Genomic DNA, 21,482 nt, shown 5'->3' with positions numbered 1-21,482 from the left:
ATCACTGAAAAGGACTATGGAATCCATGAGCACGATGTTCCAATGTCTAGCAGACGTTATCCTTTTACAAAAGAAAAGGCTAGGACAACTTTGCAAGCTGTTAGGGTTGGCGGATTGCACTAAATAAATGTAATAGAGAAGTGCAATCGCAACCCGGGGTACACCGTGCAGAGATGTTAAACTGCAGCTAGTATGAACAATGATGGAACACACAGCGAGCAATTGCTAGCACGCACTGAGATGAACATCACTCAGTGAACTACACACGAAGTTGTGTCACTCACACACACAAATGGAGTAGATGCTCTGCAATAGAGCTGTGTCACTCGCACACAGTAACGGAATAGATGCTGTGCTATAGAGCTGTGTCATTCGCACACAGTAATGAAATAGAAATGATGCCAGATACGATCCCTGTTAACCTCACAGGAGATCGAAACCCGCACATGGGGTAAATAGCAAACAGTGGTCATACAGCCAGCAAAAACACTCAGCCAATTCCTCTCCAGAGGTGCCAGAATTCTAATGATTAAACGCCAGCCCTAAATTCACTCAAACTCCTCTCCAGAGGTGTCAGAATTCTAACGGCTTACTGCCGATCCTGAGCACATGCTGACATAGACCACACTGTAGCAATGTCTCATACACACATGTAAATTGGTTGATACTAGCGCACCGGCGTGCTCCTCTGAGAGCCTTTTATACGTAAAGCTCAAGTCCAGTCGGACAGGACCTTGCCCGTCGACCAATCCCGAGCTGCCACATCACCAGAGCAGCTGACGACTGACCACCAGTGAGACGTCACCACATCATGAGCATGCTCAGTAGGGTGATTTCTGGACTTAGACTCCAGAGCAATATACAAAAAAAGGTTGCACTCTATCATGCTAAAGCTGTCAATTTGGAATATGTGAAATTTGAATAGCAATACGGCTTTGGAGGATTAGGAACAAATATGAGACGCTTAACATAAAATTTGGCCAAATATTATGTGCCCATCAACCATCGTCAAGGTGGTCTCAGTCAGATGGGTCCCTGACCTGTGTGAATACCTCTCTAAGGCTGGAGACACACTAGAGCATAATATGGACCAGTGCTATGCAATAAAAAATCGCATAGCACTCGGACCAATGTTAATCTATGGGGCAGCTCACATCATCCGTTTTTTTCTCGATGGTATTATACTTGCGAGTGAAATCGCAGCATGCTGCAATTTGCACTGTATATCGGCCAAGAATCGCCAATGATAGTCTATGGGTGCGAGAAAAACTCGCACACCACATGGACCATCAGTGTGACTTGCGAGATATACGCACCGGTGTCCTTTAGAAAAGCCGGCAATTCAGTATGGTGTAATGTAAAATCACACTAACAGGCTGACAGGTTAAAATAGAATAGATAAAATAAATGTCTACACATAGTATAGGTGTGTATATATATATATATATATATATATATATATATATATATATATATATATATATATATATATATATATTGTAATATCATACAGAGCCAGATAGCAGAAAAGCCGATAATTCAATCGTTGGCTTTTGCAAAATCTTTACCGAACCCGTCAGGATATGAGACATGGTTTACATACATTAAACCATTTCATATCCGTTAGTTTTTTATATATTCCTCACTAATAATGTTAGTAGTGTTTGTGTGTAAAATTTGGAAGCTGTAGGTGTTAAATTAACCCCTTACTGACATCGGACGGGATAGTACGTCCGATGTCAGCTCCCCTGCTTTGATGCAGGGTTCCGCGGTGAGCCCGCATCAAAGCCGGGAGATGTCAGCTGTTTTGAACAGTTGACATGTGCCCGCAATAGCGGCGGGTGAAATCGCGATTCACCCGCCGCTATTAACTAGTTAAATGCCGCTGTCAAACGCAGACAGCAGCATTTAACTACCGCATCCGGCCGGGCGGCCGGAAATGACGGCATCGCCGACCCCCGTCACATGATCGGAGGTCGGCGATGCTTCAGAATGGTAACCATAGAGGTCCTTGAGACCTCTATGGTCACTGATCGCCAGTAGCTGTGAGCGCCACCCTGTGGTCGGCGCTCACAGCACACCTGATTTTCTACTACATAGCAGCGAACAGCAGATCGCTGCTATGTAGCAGAGGCGATCGTGCTGTGCCTGCTTCTAGCCTCCCATGGAGGCTATTGAAGCATGGCAAAAGTAAAAAAAAGTTTAAAAAAATGTGAAAAAAATAAAAAATATATAAAAGTTAAAATCACCCCCCTTTCGCCCCAATCAAAATAAATCAATAAAAAAAAATCAAATCTACACATATTTGTGTAGATCGCCCGATCTATCAATAAAAAAAGCATTAACCTGATCGCTAAACGGCTTAACGAGAAAAAAAATCAAAACGCCAGAATTACGTTTTTTTTGTTCGCCGCGACATTGCATTAAAATGCAATAACAGGCGATCAAAAGAATGTATCTGCACTGAATTGGAATAATTAAAAACGCCAGCCCAGCACGCAAAAAATAAGCCCTCAACCGACCCCAGATCATGAAAAATGGAGACACTACGAGTATCGGAAATTCTTTTTTTTTTTTTTTAGCAAAGTTTGGAATTTTTTTTCACCACTTAGGTAAAAAATAACCTAGTCATGTTAGGTGTCTATGAACTCGTAATGACCTGGAGAATCATAATGTCATGTCAGTTTTAGCATTTAGTGAACCTAGCAAAAAAGCCAAGCAAAAAACAAGTGTGGGATTGCACTTTTTTTGCAATTTCACCGCACTTGGAATTTTTTTCCCGTTTTCTAGTACACGACATGGTAAAACTAATGATGTTGTTCAAAAGTACAACTCGTCCCGCAAAAAATAAGCCCTCACATGGCCAAATTGAAGGAAAAATAAAAAAGTTATGGCTCTGGGAAGGAGGGGAGTGAAAAACGAACACGGAAAAACGAAAAATCCCACGATCATGAAGGGGTTAAAGGGTTATTTCACAGAAAAAACTGGTGTGGGATCACGCGCAATTTTCTCCGCCAGAGAGGGAAAGCCAGTGAGTGAGGCATTCATACCAGGACAGGGAAGAGGGAGCTATGCATATCAGGACAGGGATGAGGGGACAATGTATACCCGGCTTATACTCGAGTCAATAACCCTACCCAGTTTTCCGTGGCAAAAGTAGCTGTCTCGGCTTATACTCGGGTTGGCTTATACTCAAGTATATACGGTAAGTCCTGCAGTATTACTGGAAAGAGAATACATTATAATTCTGTGATAAATCAAAAAAATACAAGATAATAAACATTTAACTGGGAAGTCAAAACAAAGGCAATAAAGGAAGGCTGAGCTTGTGGTTACAGCAAAAAGTAAGGTAAAAAGGTTACAGGAATGTCCTGTGGGAGAACTGGGGAGAGAGTCCTGTCGGTTATTCCAGCCAGTAGTGCATAGAAGGGTGCAGGGATTCTAAATTCTTAAGTGTGGACATCCAATGTGATAGTGGTGACCCTGGGTGGTCACATTATACCTGGGAGAGTGAGGGGATAAGGTTAATATAGCATCTGATGTGCAGTCAAAGGTATGGACAGGAGGACATGTATAGAAAAACTCAGTATTACCACCAACACGCAGGACATTCCTGTATCCGTTTTACCTTACCTCTTGCTGTAACGGATACAGGGATGTCCTGCGTGTTGTTGGCATTACTGGTTGGAATAACCAAATGGACCCTCTCCCCAGTTCTCCCACAGGACATTACGCTATTCACTCTCCAGGGTTACTGGGGCAATTAGTATACAAAAGTATTACTGCAGGACTTAATACTTACGATAATAAAAGTATTGTTTATTATGATTTGTTTGCATTATTCTTTTACCTTATTATAATTCAGTTGCTTATATTACAATCACATTTTCTTTTCTGTACATCCCCTCTAGCTCTGATGAAGGTCTGAGTGCAGACTGAAAACGTTCAACCAATTATGTATGCAAGATAAAAGGAACTTTAATTTTCAGCACTATTCCATTTGAGTGCCAAGTGTTTTGATGATAGTACGATTGGGCCAGATACCCTACTTGTACACCTCTCTCATTGTCTTATGAGTGCCGTATATGACTTTTTATAAAATAACACACAATTACCTAGAGCACCGCTTCCAGACTACATTCCCCAACTTCTACACTATACAGCTGAATACAGATGTGCACCCCCATTAATATATAATTAGTAATTATGCAACCCACCATTCCAAATATATTTGTAATCCACCACTGCACCCCTATTAACTATAAATAGTCAGTTTCCCCACACAAAAAGTTTTTCATACTTACCTCACATATGCTCCCCTGCAGGCGCAGCTCCGCTTCTGGTGTCATGGAGAGGGGTGCCCATAACTGTCGGTGCTTGCGTGATGACATAATCACTTACACTCCATCATCAGCATGTCACAGAAAAGGCGTAGGGACTCCCTTGGAGCTGCACACCTGTTTCATGCAGCTCAAGAAGCTTACCTGTGCCAAGATGTGCACCGCCGATGGCGGCGTGTCGGCACTCACTACTTTATTATACCCAGGGGCCCAGCCAGCAGAAGCACAAGAGGGGGGTCCAGACTGAGTCAGGACCCCCTCTTTACTTCTTCTCACCGAGTCCCTCACAACAGTAGGGGTAGTAATGATCGGATGGCGGTCCTGTCCACGCATAAAAGTATAAAATAAAGACTCAGACACATCATGGAAAGTTTAAATAATGTGAAGTTTATTATATGCTTATATGTGCTGGTTACCTCCCATCACTCACAAAGAGCGTACAGCAACACTCAGGACAGGAAAAAACCCCAGTGGTGGAAACCTGTAGGGAAACCATGGCTGCTGTACTGCCCTTCCTCCGGGCATACTAAGGGAGGTTTACAAATTTACATAGTTACATAGTTATTAAGGTTGAAGGAAGACTTTAAGTCCATCTAGTTCAACCCATAGCCTAACCTAACATGCCCTAACATGTTGATCCAGAGGAAGGCAAAAAAAGCCCCATGTGGCAACGATTAAGCTCCACATTGGGGAAAAAAATTCCTTCCCGACTCCACATACGGCAATCAGACTAGTTCCCTGGATCAACGCCCTATCAAGGAATCTAGTATATATAACCTGTAACATTATACTTTTCAAGAAAGGCATCGAACCCCCTCTTAAATTCAAGTAATGAATCACTCATTACAACATCGTACGGCAGAGAATTCCATAATCTCACTGCTCTTACAGTAAAGAATCCACGTGTTATTATGCTTAAACCTTCTATGTAAAGTATACAGTGTGTCTATGTGTACAGCATATGGGGTATCTGTGTGTGTCTGTGTGTCTGTGTGCAGGGTCGGACTGGGCCACCAGAGAACTGGAGGATTCTCCAGTGGGCCCAGGCCCTGGCACCTGCTGGCATAAAGGGCCAGCAGCTTCCTAGGGCCCCTGCTGATCCAGGGGCCCCCAGAGAGTGGGGTGTTGATAACAGCAGCACGCCACGCAGCTGATATGGGGCCCCCGGTGCAAGCAGAGCAGCAATGGGTGACAGGAAGTCTAAGCCTGTTCCCGCTGCTAAAATGAAATGAATATTCACGCTTCCCCACACCCCATGGGCGTGGAGAGGAGTGACTTCATTTCACTTTAATAGCGGGCAGTGTTTGCTGCAAGCTGTGGCTAACACTGCCCGCTATCAGGGCCTGCAGACCAGGGCCCCCACTTCCTCAGGGCCCCCAGCCCAGATGGCCGCTATGGGGCCGTAAGCCAGGGGGTGCCGGCACCAGCGCCGCCCCCTAGTGTGCGTTAATGGAGGAGAGAGCGTCAGATGACACTCCCTCTCCCATCATTCCCCTCACCTCTGACACACAGCGGGTGCATTATGATGTCACTTCATTGTGTACATCCTGTGTGCGAGGCCGACTGCAGCGCAGCTCCTGACATTGGAGCAGAGCCACCACCGAATCAGCGTGGGAGCGAGGAGGAGAGGTGAGTATTGTTTTTTTAACATATCGGTGAGTCTTGGTTGTATGGAGGAAGCTGCATGATAACCTATGGGGGGTGAGCTGCCTGATACCCTATGGGGGGAGCTGCATGATACCCTATGGGGGTGTGAGCTGCATGATGCCCCATTGGGGAAGCTGCATGATACCCTATAGGGGATCTGCATAATACCCTATGGGGGAGTGAGCTGCATGATGACCTATGGGGGGTGAGCTGCATGATGCCCTATGGGGGAGCTGCATGATGCCCTATGGGGGTGAGCTGCATAATACCCTATGGGGGTGAGCTGCATGATATCCTATGGGGGAGCTGCATGATACCTTATGGGGGGAGCTGCATGATACCCTATGGGGAGATGCATGATACCTTATGGGGAGCTGCATGATACCCTATGGGGGGAGCTGCATGATACCCTACGGGGGAGCTGCATGATACCCTATGGGGGGAGCTGCATGATATCCTAAGGGGGAGCTGCATGATACCTTATGAGAGGGGATCAGCATGATACACTATGAGAGGGGGCAGCATGATACCCTATGAGAGGGGGCAGCATGATACCCTGTGATGGGGCAGCGTGATACTCTATGATGGGGCAGCATGATACCCTATGATGGGGCAGCATGATACCCTATGAGGGGAGTAAGCATGATACCCTATGGGGGGCAGCATGATACCTTATGAGGGGGGCAGCATGATACCCTATGAGGGGGGACAGCATAATACCCTATGAGGGGGCTACATTATATTCTGGGGGACTGCATTATACCTTATTAGGGGGCTGCATTATAATCTGAGGGGGCTACATTATACTCTGTGGGGGGCTGCATTATACTATTTGAAGGGGGCTGCATTATACCCTATGAGGGGGCTACTTTATATTCTATAGGGGGGGCTGCATTATACCTTAAGAGGGGGTTGCACTATACTCTAAGGGGGCTACATTATACCCTATGGGGGGCTGCATTATTATCTGAAGCTGGTTGCATTATATTCTATGGGGGGCTACATTATATTTTATGGGGGGCTGCATTATTTGCTATGAGGGGCAACATTATATTCTATATGAGGGCTGCATTATATTCTGTGAGGGGCCTACATTATAGTATATGAGGGGGCTACTTTATATACTATGAGGGGGATACATTGTACCCTATGAGGGGGCTACTTTATATTCTATGAGGAAGGCTACCCCAACCCCTGCTACATAATTAAGACATGTACTACTTTATATTATACCCTGATATAAGCGTGTTTTACCACACAATTGGTGGTCTTGTATTTATTTCTATGTAGCTACATAGTGGGCTCCAAGAATGATTTTCTCTGGTGGGCCAGTGGTGCTCCAGTCCGACGCTGTCTGTGTGTATGCTGTCTGTGTACAGTGGGATGTGCATTTTCTGTGTGTGACTATTAAGAATACTTCTCTCTTTTCTGAAGTTCTTCATCCGTCACGTCGTCTAGATGTTCTTCTTTTTGCAGGTCCAGCAGCTATGTTCCTCTTCCAGCCATGTTCTTCTTCTTGTGGGTCCAGCAGTGGTGTTTCCAGGCATTACATATTCACACCGTCCTCCTTCTTGCATGGAATGATGTTGCAGAGAGAGCAGGGTAGAGCATTGTTCCTCCTGAACCAACGGATTGTCCAGCTGTGATGGATATTCCTGTCTCTCTTCCATGCCAGTGGTCAGGGTCTTGTGCCATGATCTAGAATGAAATAAGTGATAGTTTTAAGGGAATATATCACCATTAACCATAATCCAATTTGCATATATTTTAGACCTGATGATACTGGTTCTTTTTGAAGTTTTCTTGCTTGATATTAAAACAAGCATTTCATGAGTCCAGCTACGGCTGCATTCATAAAATATCAGGATTACATGACCATTTTGAAATGTTTTTTTCTTTTTTTCTTCAAAATAAGTACAACAGCACCATCAGGTCTAAGGGAATTATTTATGCATACTGTTTGTATTGTGATACCTGTTTACAGATCAGCTTTACATTATTATTGTTTATATTGCTAACCAGATCACAGGTGGCTCGATCCACCCAAGCCCGAAATCCCATCCTGGTGAGAAGATCATTACGGATTTGTAGCAGTTGGTCCTTCTTCATGCTCCATGTCCATCCGAGGGCCCAGCGGTAGATCTCCTTTTGATATGGCACGTCTTCTTCAAACTGGTTGGCTAAAAACCTGGAGGGAAGAGAAATGAAACCAATTAAATTAGAATCCACTTCAGAAGAAAATACAGACAAATAACAACAAATACAATTATCATGTTTTTACCCGAGTGGTAGAAAAGATCTTTTGGTTTTAAAATAAAATAAAATAAAGTTATTTATAGAAATAAATATGTAATAATAAAAGAGACTCACAGAGCTGGAAAGAAGAAGGTTCCATATTCTGAAGATCGCAGTCTTGCTCTCCTGAAGTAAGTGACGACCATGGCGAGGAGATACTAGAGGGATGAGAAGCAGAGTTAGAGGGCATATATAATACAGAACATACTGTATATATCTCTATATTCCTATGTTTGGTAATAAATGGCCACTATTACATAAGAATAAGCCCTTTATTTCCCTATGATGGATCTTCTCAAATCTGGGTGATTTCTTATCCTTCACTACAATACCTTGTCCGAAATCTTAAGACAGCTGTCCCTGGCTAGAAAAGATCTGATGTATTCTTCTTCTACAAAAACGAGAAAATAGAATTATTTCACTATGAACTTTGTAATGAAACCCTTTTTAATACTATTAATCTTAAATTATCAGGGTTGTAGAGCATTTCATTATCCTCACAATAGCTCATGAATATCAGATTGCTGGAGATTTTGGCCCCCGACACACAATGATCAGATACTGAAGAATTGTTCTAAAGATATGCCATCATCACTATTGAGGTGAAATCAAAGCCACGACACTGCTCTCCACATAGTGACCGGTCCTGTCTTCTGTTTCATTATGGGTATAATTATAGGAGGCTGAGGGAGAACACTTCCCTACACGTTTCTCTACCATTATACACATAAAATAGATTAATATAACAATACATGCCATATAATCTAATACTTTATATCTTTAAACCTTGTAATGTTCAATGAGTCTTACCAAGGAGTGCGGCGAAAGCTGCCCGCTCTTCTGGCTGGGGGATGTCATCTTCTGTCTTCCTCCTCTTGGCCACTTCCTGGGTGGCAGACAGTGAACTGTGGTAGAAGAGGTAGATAACATAGTATTAGGCCTCATGCACATGGTCGTACTATGGCTACACATAATTCACTTACATCCTGATGGATGTTCTCCTCATGGGGATCTGACATTAGTTTTGTGCTGTAAATGGTATAAATATGTGTAATGGTGATGTGTAATGGTCGCTATGGATTTGCCGCTGTAAGTGTATGGATTGTGATGACTGCAGTGAAGTAACCTCATCTACTTACCACTCCTCTTCATACTGGGCGATCAGTTCTCTCTTCCGCTTCCTCATGGCCATCTTTACTCTTCTTCCTGGAAACATACAGAAAAAGAAAAAACCTGAATATGCAGATCATGGCTCTGTCTATAGGATCCATAGTAGAGTAATACTACCAACCTAATGTGTAACCCAAAATGTAACTACTACAGCCGGCATTACATGTGTTGTAGTATTGCAGCTTTATTGACTTGATTGGTACTGAGTTGTAACACCCAACATGACCCATTGACAGAAGTGGCGCTGTAGCTAGTAAACAAAACAAACCTTATTTTCTACTTAAAGCACCACTCCAGTGTTTTGTTTTGTTTGTACTGCTGGAGTGGTGCTTTAAATGTAAGCCCCCTGCCCACGTTCTTATACTTGGTGCCATCTTGTGCCCGTAACTTCTGACCGGCCACAAGTCAGAAATTACAAGACAAGAGCTTAAAACAAGTCTATGAGAGCTAGAACGAGGCTCTCATAGAGAGGTATTGGAAAGTGACCTCTGCGCCGCTCCATGAAACACTGGAGCTGATGGCCGGTCACAATTCACCGGAGACTGATAGGAGCAACACTGGAAAAGGATGAAGGGGCGACAGGTGAGTATGAGACAGGGGCCAGGAGAATTACACAAAAGCACCACTCCCGCGGTGCAGTAAAAAAACCCGCTGCAGTGGTGCTTTAAAAGAATAAAAATATAATCGGTCATTTATGCCTACCCAGATTGATTTTCTGTCCTATGATAAGGAAAGACTACACATATCTACATTATACTGACTGCACTGTGACCCGCCATATAAACCTCTGCATATATCCGCTACACCCCTGTATAGTGACTGATGATCCTGTACAATCATAGTCACCATGGCAATTATTATAACATTATCATTGCCATGGCAACCTATTATGATGTCATTGTCCCCATGGCAACCCATTATGATATCATTGTAACCATGGCAACAATTATGACATCATTGTTGCCATGGCAACCATTATGACATCACTATCGCCATGGCAACCTATTATGACATCATTGTCAGCATGGCAACCATTATGGCATCATTGTCACCATGTCAACTTATTATGACATTATTTTTGCCATGGCAACCTATTGTGACATCATACAGAAAGAAGCAAGGTTTGCAGACATGAGAAAAAGCTGCTTCCTCAAGGACCACTGAAACGTCTCAGCAGAGAGAAGCAAGACCTGCAGACAAGAGAATAAGAGTTGCTTCCTCAAGGGCCACTGAAACGTCTCAGCAGACAGAAACAAGACTTGCAGACATGAGAACAAAAGCTGCTTCCTCAAGGGCCACTGAAACGGCAGTGGCCGCATCTTATGGTGGCAAAATCTGCTGACAGGTTCTCTTTAACCACTAGGTTATCACTGAAACTTCAAAGCTGTAAATGCTGGCTCAGACAGTGATACCTCATGCATGGCCCAATGGATGACTGCTGCTGTGCTATTAGCAAATTTCTACTGTGGGTCAATTGATGCCACTTTTCATGGTGTCTGCCCCTAAGTCCTATGAGTAAGTGTGTTGTCATACACCACAAAACATATCAGACTTCAAGGTCTTTTTTGACCTTTTTTAAAATTGTTTACATAAAAGAATTTGTTTTGTTATCTTGTTGGCATGTGCCAATGAAATGTCCCTCTAACTTTTTGATCTTTAAAGCTATAGATTTATTTTCAACTGCAAGGTAGCTAAAGTTCTCATAAAGTAAAAAACTCATCCATATACAGCTCTGGCAAAAATTAAGAGACCACCACATCAAAACCCTGTCATGGGCAGCCCAATCTCTAGACCTGAACCCCACTGAAAACCTCTGGAATGTAATCAAGAGGATGATGGATAGTCTCAAGCCATGAAACAAAGAAGAACTGCTTACATTTTTGCGCCAGAAGCAGTGTGAGAGACTGGTGGAAAGCATGCCAAGACGCATGAAAGCTGTGATTAAAAATCATGGTTATTCCACAAAATATAGATTTCTGAACTCTTCCTGAGTTAAAACATTAGTATTGTTGTTTCTAAATGATTATGAACTTGTTTTCTTTGTATTATTTGAGGTCTGAAAGCACTGTTTTGTTTTGTTTTTATCATTTTTCTTTGTCAGAAAAAAATACAAAATTTATTTCTTGGAAATTCAGAGATATGTTGTCAGAATTTTACAAAATAAAATGGAAACCCATTCTATGTTCTTTCCCACACCTTTCTCTTAGGCCTACCATGGCTATGACAGCACAAACCTGTCTGTGTTGGACTGGAGAACTGGAGAGGTGCTCCGTTGGGATCATTCCTGTCATGAGAAATGTCTGGCTCTAGTACGTCCGGCTAAGGCCCCGTCTTCTCTAGCATCGCTGTACGGTTTTCCGTCTGCCTATTGGTCCTATGCCGATGTATTTGACAAAAAGGAAGCAAAGACTTTGTCGCCCCATAGGCCGTATGACTGCCCTATTGACTTGATTTCCATATCTACACCCCCCTAGAGGCCGAATTTACCCTCTGTCTCCAGATGAGGAATATTATCTCCAGAAGGAATTGCTGAGAGAAATACTAAGGTAGCTGCAGGTTAATCTTGGTGCGCTTGCGCAAGTTCCGTACATAATGCATAGACAGGGATGGTAGAAACGTAGCAGAATTTAAGGGGAAGTTACCAGTAAAGTGAACGCATATAAAGCAAAGTAGATACCGGGAATGTACCAATATACAATTTGCATATGCAAAGGCATATGACAAGACATGCCGCATAGAAATGCGACGAATAGGAGAATTAACCATAATGCCCTCCAAACGCCGCATGCATTATTAAGAACTGAATAAGGTATAAACGCATGCGTGGTGCACAGAAGCAGAGCTATTTATTATAATCAGCAGATAAATCAGAGAGCGCATGCGCCAATACATAAAGGATTCCATACCACTTATCCAAAGACTTGGCCAAGCCAATATCTCTAGGTTTAGTGGAAGTAATAATAGATAACCAAGTCCCAATACCTGCCTATAATTATTCATTAGTGTGTTGTACACAAAAAAAAAAAAAAAAAAAATACATATATATATATATATATATATATATATATATATATATATATATATATATATATATATATATATATACACACACACACATGAATGAACACAGGAGAGACAAAGAGTCATATTCTAAACATATATATAAATAGGCCATACTCTCTATAGCTAATCATATTAAAGTCCCCACAAAAGGCACCGAATTGATGGAGTCCTTCATCTAAAGAACGGTACAGATCATTCCAGGCTACATTTAGATCAAGACAATTATTCAAATTGTGATAAGTTGTTAATGAAAACAGATGTACCAAAAGGCAGCCCCTTACATCATGGATGTAAAAAAAAATTACTTTTTTTATATATATTTGGGACCCAGACGAAGTTAAAAAAGCGTAGAGGTACATTAATTAGTATGAAAAGATCTATCAACATGCATAGACATCAAAGATATTTCAATTGTATGTGTGCGAGCTAGTGCCAATGTAAAACCCAAAGAATGTGAAAACATCACAAACACTTAAAGGCATAGTTCATGTAGACACCCAAAAGGATGTAGACAAAATAAACCAAAGGTATCTGGGCTAAAATGTCAGACACATATGAGGAGTAGTTATCTACAGACTAACAGTAACAGTTAGTCAAAAATAACCACAAAAAATGGGATCGGGCTCATCAAAGTTGTTTATAAAACCCAGTAAAAAGGATTTCTTCATTGAGGCCCTTCGGAGATGTACTCTGTAAATTGAAGATCCATTTTGTTTCACAACGGAGAAGACAGTTGGTGATATCACCACCCCTAATATTCAAGTGCATGCCCTCAAGTCCCATAACCCTGAAGTTGGAAGTTTTGCAGCGATGATAGTCCAGGAAGTGTGCAGCCACAGAAGATAGAGTCTTGTTTTTCTCCCGATCCATTGATGCCGTTGAAATATTTGAGAGATGCTGTTGTATCCTCCTCCTTAGTTCCTGTGTGGTCTGCCCCACATAAATCTTTGGACAGTCACAGAAGATTGCGTACACCAGGTTCTGGGATCTACAATTGAAGTATTTCTTTGGTCGAATCTGGATAACCATCCTGAGAAATCATGAACTGACAGATGTTGCAACTGCCACAGGGATAAGATCCAAAGGTCCTAGTCCCTCGATTCAATTTCATGGCTGGACATTGGTAATGGCTATGGCAGAGGTCATCCCTGAGATTTTTTGCCCTTCTAGCTACTAAACATGGAGAATTAGAGACCAAAGGAGTAATCTTCCTGTCGCTTAGCAAGATATCCCAATTTCTACTCAAAAGTTCTCGCACATCTGCCCACTGATTGTTATAAGTGGTAATGAGTGCGAGGGGTCGGGTAGACTCACATACTTTTTCTCAAAAAGATTTTTCCGATCTTGTTGGAGTGCATGCCGAAATGCTCCAGAGATGATTCTTTGTGGATATCCTCTTTTTTTTAAACGATTGGAGAGGTCCCTTGCTTGATGCAAGAATTCACCATCCTTGCTGCAGTTCCTCCTTAAATGAAGGAATTGGCCCTTTGGGATTCCCTTTCTGAGATGGTAAGGATGGAAGCTCGTGAAATGAAGAAGGCTGTTAGTAGCCGTAGTCTTCCGGTACAGCCCACATGTAATTATTGAATCTGGCGGCAGAAAAGATACAGATCTTTAACCAATACAAACTTGTTCAGAGAGTTCATGGAAGAGAATGAAAGTCCTCTTGATAAGACCCTGGTTTCTGATTCCGATAGAACATATGAGGATAAGTTAACAATCTGTAAATTACCTGATTGAATACTATCCCGTGTACTACTGTTCATCTCCTCTTGTTGAACCTGGTTTCCCTCCTGTACGTGGGCGACCAATTCTTGTATCCTCTGCCCTTCCTTCTGTTGTGTCCTTGTTTTTCTGCGCCCCCTCCGATGGCGCCTTCTGCGTAGCTGGGGTCTGAAGATAAAAAATCACTAAAAGACATTTCTTGGCCGGTTTGACTCTCAACCGTCCTACTTAAGTCATCCAGGAGAGGTCTCTTGTTGCCCCGATGTACCCATCTATACGCTCTTCCATTGTTGTAGTCTGATTTATCTCTATGGAATTTATTTCTTTTGCGGGAGATGATCTCCTTCTCAAAAGTGTCAATCAGATTTTTCAATTTTAATTGGAAGGGGTTCACCAAGGTATCTCTATCAAAATCCACCAGCTTGTTTTCACAAGCTTTTATTTCATTCTTGATCTTATTTAGTGGGATCTGGTCATGTTCTATAAGCATGTCTATTAAAATAGTGTCAGGAAGGGATTAGTCTGCACTCATGCTATATCAATAGAAGGTGCTGGTGTAACGGACAAAAAGTCCCAAGTAATAGTAATAAGAAAATACACCGCACTCACGGATGGAATATATTGCAAATAAGTCATACAACAATTTATTAGTGTACATACACAAAGACAGCAGTGCAAATTTATGCAATAGAAAGCGTATACACAAATGACGTTTCGAACCCAACCGGGTTCTTACTCATATAACGCTGTGGAAAAATGGGGAAATATAAACATATAAATCATAACAAAAAAATCATGTCAAAAACAAAAAAATAAAAATAAAAAACAAAAAAATGCACACAAAAGGGCACCGAGCCCAAAAGGGGGGGTAGCCCCAAGGAAAAAACCAGTAAAGATATAGACACGTCCCAATGAGGAGGGGTGAAATATAGCCAATAGTACTGCATAACCACCAGAATACACCAGAACCACCATAAAATAACATTAGAGTGAGTAAAGGGAGGTCAGATTTACCTTGTAATGATATGTAGTAAGGAGAATTTGTAAGTATCTCAGCCGGGATAGAATATTGCACTGGGCAAATATGCTGTGGGGGATAGTGTGATAATTAGGAAAATGCTGAAAATGGAGGCAGGCCAAAATAGTATGTAATAGGTACCTAGTACAGATGTAGGAAGCATCCAATTGAAGACTAGCTGTCGCTAGATAGTGGGGCCTGTGGACATAAATATGTCATAAGAGATCCGGAATATAGGTGATAACATAGAGGGACCACCGCTGCGCAATAGAGAAGCATTACCTGTAGCTAGAGAGGTGAAGAGCGGCGCTCCCGCGCCCTGCTGTGCTGTACTAGGGCAAGGTAATGATCGAGTATATATAGGAACTTGTAAGCGGTGGCGCCGACCGGAAGTAGTCCAGGGGAAACCGGAAGTGACGTAGCGCATTCTTGCAGATACACTGCGCTTGTGCGAGTGTTACTAAGGACGCTATGAAGCGCTGTGTGTTAGCTGTACATATGGCGCCTGCGCAGTAGCGGCTAGAGCTGCGATATCAAGGGGCTGCATGTGCCCATGTGTAAGTCCACTGTAAATGGCCAACAAACTCTGTAGTATGAGTAAGGAAGCATAGGAATAAATGCAAAATGTAGTGAGAGGACTAAATGGTAGTATAATTCAGGAGACAAAAGGGTAGTATTCAAATGGAAAAAATAAAGATAAATATAAATGAAAAAATGAAAATAAAAAATATTAAATAAAAAAAATAAAAAATGGGACGCAGTGAATTGATAAAATTAGAAAATGGAAAATAAAAAATGAATAATAAATAATAAAATATAGGATGGAACTGAACAAATAAAAAATAAAAAATAATAAAATAAAAAATAAAAAGAATGAAAACTAATAAAAATAAAGAAAAGGATAAAAATTGCAGCCTGGACCCATGCAGAGTGATGTGGAAAAAGGAATAACTGAAAAAATAATATAAATATGCAGACCAATTTATTCAAAGGCTGAATCAATGAATAATTGAAAAAAATAAAAATAAATATAAATAAAAATAAGAATGAAAATCAAAAAATAAAAAAATTGTAAAAAATAAAAAAGAAATAGTAAAATAAAGTAAAATAAAATAAAAAATGGCAAGAGTCAGAGCTAGGTCGCAAAATAGACTCACCAGCAGGGTATCCAGGTCAGCGTGTCTAAGAAAAATCAGGAAAAAATAACAAATTGTTAGAAAATCCGGAATTTTAAGGCAGCCATTCTATCTCTCTATTCAGACCCCTGGGTTCTAGGGTGTCCAGTGTATAAATCCAGTAGGATTCTCTTTGCTTTAAAAGCCTAACATGATCGCCCCCTCTCCTAGGGCGACGTACCTGTTCAATGACTTGGAAGCGTAACTGTGCTACGGTATGCCTGAATTTAGTGAAGTGATCTGGTAGTGGAAGCCAGTTTCTATTGCATCTAATCGTGGATTTGTGGCTTGCTATGCTATCGCGGATACGTTGTGTGGTCTCTCCCACGTATAGGAGACCACAGGGGCACTTCACCACATAAACCACAAAATTTGAATCACATGTGAAGTAACCGCGACTGGGGTAGCTCTTGCCCGTTCTAGGGTGAGTAATACTCTCCGCCTTGATGACATTGGAACAGGCTGCACAGCAGAGACAGGGAAATGTGCCTAGACGCTGCGTGCTAAGAAATCTCTGAGTAGTGTTTGGACGTGAGCTACCTATATCGGCCCTAACAACTGTGTCCTTGATGTTGGTGGGCCTCCGGGTACAGATTAGCGCAGGTATACTGAATGATTCAATCTTGGGATATGCTTTGGAGAGGAGGGGCCAGTGCTTCCTGATAATGGAATAGACCTTAGGCATGTATGGATGGTACGTATGGACATATGGCAACCTGTCAATTTTCCGGGATGGCGGGGCAGGGGAAAGTGGAGTAGTGGCCCGTGTCTTTTCTCTCTCCAGCAATCTGGTAGGGTAATGTCTTTCCCTGAATTTGTTGCTCATAGCGTCCAGTCTAACATCCCGTATCGCCGGGTCCGTGACAATCCGTGACACTCTGGTAAATTGGGACCGCGGTAAACTATTTCTTGTGGCTTTGGGATGACAACTGGAATAGTGGAGTAAATTGTTACGGTCAGTACGTTTTCCATATAGATCGAGGGAAAGAAATCCAGTGTCGTCCTTGACCACTAATGTATCTAAAAAAGGTATTTCTTTCAAGCTGTATTGAATGGTGAAGCCGAGTTCTGGTATGATAGAATTGAGGTATTTGTGAAATGATTTAAGGGAATCCAAGGACCCAGACCAAATGCAGAATATATCGTCGATATAGCGATGGTAACATTTGGCATGCTGTAGGAATAGAGTATTTTTAAAGATGTGTTTAGTCTCAAACTCATTCATGTAAGCATTTGCATACGCGGGCGCTACGTGAGAACCCATGGCGGTCCCCTGTTTCTGAATATAAAAGCTATCCTCATAAAGAAAGAAGTTTTCGTATAGAACGAGTCTAAGCAAATCCATACAAAGCTGTATGGAACCTTCAGACAGATTGGACGAGCTCAGAAGCGACCTAGTGGTTTCCATGCCCCTGGTATGTGAGATTGAAGTATATAGACTGTTAACGTCAAAGGTGACTAACCAGCTGGTGGGGGGTATGCTCCTCAAGCCTTTAATAACCCGTATGAAGTGACCCGTATCTAAAATGAACGACTTTGTTGTTTTGATGAGTGGTGTTAATATTTTCTCAAGAAAAATAGATAGAGGGGACAAAATTGAGTCAGTGGAAGCCACGATTGGTCTACCAGGTGGGTTCACCAGGGATTTATGTGTTTTAGGTAGTACATAAAATACAGGTATTATGGGATGAGGATTTGTAAGAAATGTGGCAGTTTTTTTGTCAATAATATTCCTTTCAAGATAATGTGCTATTATTTTGTCTATTTTGACTCTGATCCCCGTGGTTGGGTCCCTCTGGATGATCATGTATGTCTCCTGGTCGGAAAGTTGATGTAAGATTTCCTGAGTGTAGGATGATCTATCCATCACTACCACTGCTCCGCCTTTGTCGGCTGGTTTAATGGTAATCTGTTTATTGTCTCGAAGAGACCTGAGTGCTATTCTTTCGCTTTGTGATAGATTAGTGAGTCAGAAAGAAACCCAATTTGTGATCATGTGAGAGCTGTTTTACTTCTCGATCCACCAGATCAATGAATGTTTCTATTGCATGATGGGTACGCGGTGGTTGGAAATGGCTAGGAGTGCGGAGATCGAGAGATGAGATAGAGAGTTCAGAGTGAACTGAATCACCAGTATGGAGAGCCCTTTGTTCTACTACTTTGGGTGATAGACCAAAATGGGTTTTAAGTCTTAGTAAGCGATAAAACATTTGCAAATCTCTCTCCAATTGAAATGCATTCCAGCCAGGGGTTGGACAAAAGGATAAGCCTTTTTCCAATACAGAAAGTTCCGCAGGGGCAAGCAGGTGGCTGGATATATTGATCACCAGGCTTGGCGGCCTACCTGGGAGCGTGTTGTCATGCGTTCTCCTAGATCTTCTCGTTGGCCTGCTTGATATGCTCCTCCCCTGCGGTTTTTCGGTAAAAAACGTGGCCGTCCTGCTCCAGTTGAGAAATCCCCGCTCGAACTGAAGGAACCGAACCTTCTTTGAGAAGAGGGTTGGCGCCAGGTGGATGATTCGTTCCATCTGTACACTCTATTGTTGGCGTAGTCCTCGTTGTCTCTGTAAAATTTCTGCCGTTTTCGTTCCTGTAACAATTTCTCGTGTTCGGCCAAACTTTTGTCCGTTTTGGTTTTAAGAGCAGTCCATTCAATAGATGAAAGAGTTGTGCTAAGTTGTGTTTCAATAGCATCAATCTTAGACTTTGTCTCAACAATACTCTTTTGCAAATATTCCACCGTAAGTACAATAATGTCAAGGGAGCATTTGTTTAATATTTTCCTATATTTATCACAGAATTCCTCATTATCAGCAAATAAGGTCGGGCGCAAATTGCTCCTAAGGCCTCTCAATATTTTGTTTTGGCGGTGATACTCCGCCAATGTGGTACAATGCAAATCGTGAGAGACTAAGCGTTTTCTCTCCCGTTCATAATCCCTTGTCCTCAACTCCTGTGCTGGAGTTTTAAGGAAATCACTTGAACCAGTAACCTGTGCAAGAATACTGGAACTAGTGGCCGTGTCGTAGGCAAATGTATTCACAGACATGGGGAAAGCAGGTGCAAAGACTAAGAAATAATTATGTCAGGAAGGGATTAGTCTGCACTCATGCTATATCAATAGAAGGTGCTGGTGTAACGGACAAAAAGTCCCAAGTAATAGTAATAAGAAAATACACCGCACTCACGGATGGAATATATTGCAAATAAGTCATACAACAATTTATTAGTGTACATACACAAAGACAGCAGTGCAAATTTATGCAATAGAAAGCGTATACACAAATGACGTTTCGAACCCAACCGGGTTCTTACTCATATAACGCTGTGGAAAAATGGGGAAATATAAACATATAAATCATAACAAAAAAATCATGTCAAAAACAAAAAAATAAAAATAAAAAACAAAAAAATGCACACAAAAGGGCACCGAGCCCAAAAGGGGGGGTAGCCCCAAGGAAAAAAACAGTAAAGATATAGACACGTCCCAATGAGGAAGGGTGAAATATAGCCAATAGTACTGTATAACCACCAGAATACACCAGAACCACCATAAAATAACATTAGAGTGAGTAAAGGGAGGTCAGATTTACCTTGTAATGATATGTAGTAAGGAGAATTTGTAAGTATCTCAGCCAGGATAGAATATTGCACTGGGCAAATATGCTGTGGGGGATAGTGTGATAATTAGGAAAATGCTGAAAATGGAGGCAGGCCAAAATAGTATGTAATAGGTACCTAGTACAGATGTAGGAAGCATCCAATTGAAGACTAGCTGTCGCTAGATAGTGGGGCCTGTGGACATAAATATGTCATAAGAGATCCGGAATATAGGTGATAACATAGAGGGACCACCGCTGCGCAATAGAGAAGCATTACCTGTAGCAGGAGAGGTGAAGAGCGGCGCTCCCGCGCCCTGCTGTGCTGTACTAGGGCAAGGTAATGATCGAGTATATATAGGAACTTGTAAGCAGTGGCGCCGACCGGAAGTAGTCCAGGGGAAACCGGAAGTGACGTAGCACATTCTTGCAGATACACTGCGCTTGTGCGAGTGTTACTAAGGACGCTATGAAGCGCTGTGTGTTAGCTGTACATATGGCGCCTGCGCAGTAGCGGCTAGAGCTGCGATATCAAGGGGCTGCATGTGCCCATGTGTAAGTCCACTGTAAATGGCCAACAAACTCTGTAGTATGAGTAAGGAAGCATAGGAATAAATGCAAAATGTAGTGAGAGGACTAAATGGTAGTATAATTCAGGAGACAAAAGGGTAGTATTCAAATGGAAAAAAAAAAGATAAATATAAATGAAAAAATGAAAATAAAAAATATTAAATAATAAAAAATAAAAAATGGGACGCAGTGAATTGATAAAATTAGAAAATGGAAAATAAAAAATGAATAATAAATAATAAAATATAGGATGGAACTGAACAAATAAAAAATAAAAAATAAAAAATAATAAAATAAAAAATAAAAAGAATGAAAACTAATAAAAATAAAGAAAAGGATAAAAATTGCAGCCTGGACCCATGCAGAGTGATGTGGAAAAAGGAATAACTGAAAAAATAATATAAATATGCAGACCAATTTATTCAAAGGCTGAATCAATGAATAATTGAAAAAAATAAAAATAAATATAAATAAAAATAAGAATGAAAATCAAAAAATAAAAAAATTGTAAAAAATAAAAAAGAAATAGTAAAATAAAGTAAAATAAAATAAAAAATGGCAAGAGTCAGAGCTAGGTCGCAAAATAGACTCACCAGCAGGGTATCCAGGTCAGCGTGTCTAAGAAAAATCAGGAAAAAAGAACAAATTGTTAGAAAATCCGGAATTTTAAGGCAGCCATTCTATCTCTCTATTCAGACCCCTGGGTTCTAGGGTGTCCAGTGTATAAATCCAGTAGGATTCTCTTTGCTTTAAAAGCCTAACATGATCGCCCCCTCTCCTAGGGCGACGTACCTGTTCAATGACTTGGAAGCGTAACTGTGCTACGGTATGCCTGAATTTAGTGAAGTGATCTGGTAGTGGAAGCCAGTTTCCATTGCAT

The 21,482-nt window shown here is 41.6% G+C and overlaps 1 protein-coding gene across 1 annotated transcript; it reads right to left on the bottom strand.

Moving 5' to 3' along the window:
* Positions 1–4,727: 4,727 nt before the first annotated feature.
* On the bottom strand, positions 4,728–9,474 carry LOC143817637 (speedy protein 1-A-like). The gene is made up of 6 exons (XM_077299129.1): positions 9,422–9,474; positions 9,093–9,187; positions 8,615–8,673; positions 8,358–8,440; positions 8,007–8,175; positions 4,728–7,685 (listed from the first exon to the last, which is right to left on the bottom strand). The coding sequence occupies exons 1-6, from the start codon at positions 9,472–9,474 to the stop codon at positions 7,542–7,544; spliced, it is 603 nt and encodes a 200-aa protein (XP_077155244.1). The 3' UTR covers positions 4,728–7,541.
* Positions 9,475–21,482: the final 12,008 nt, after the last annotated feature.

The sequence above is a fragment of the Ranitomeya variabilis genome, chromosome 3, assembly GCF_051348905.1.
Source record: "Ranitomeya variabilis isolate aRanVar5 chromosome 3, aRanVar5.hap1, whole genome shotgun sequence".
NCBI lineage: Eukaryota > Metazoa > Chordata > Amphibia > Anura > Dendrobatidae > Ranitomeya > Ranitomeya variabilis.
The sequence above is the reverse complement of the archived record's forward strand: the minus strand, read 5'-3'. Positions and strand labels throughout refer to the sequence as shown.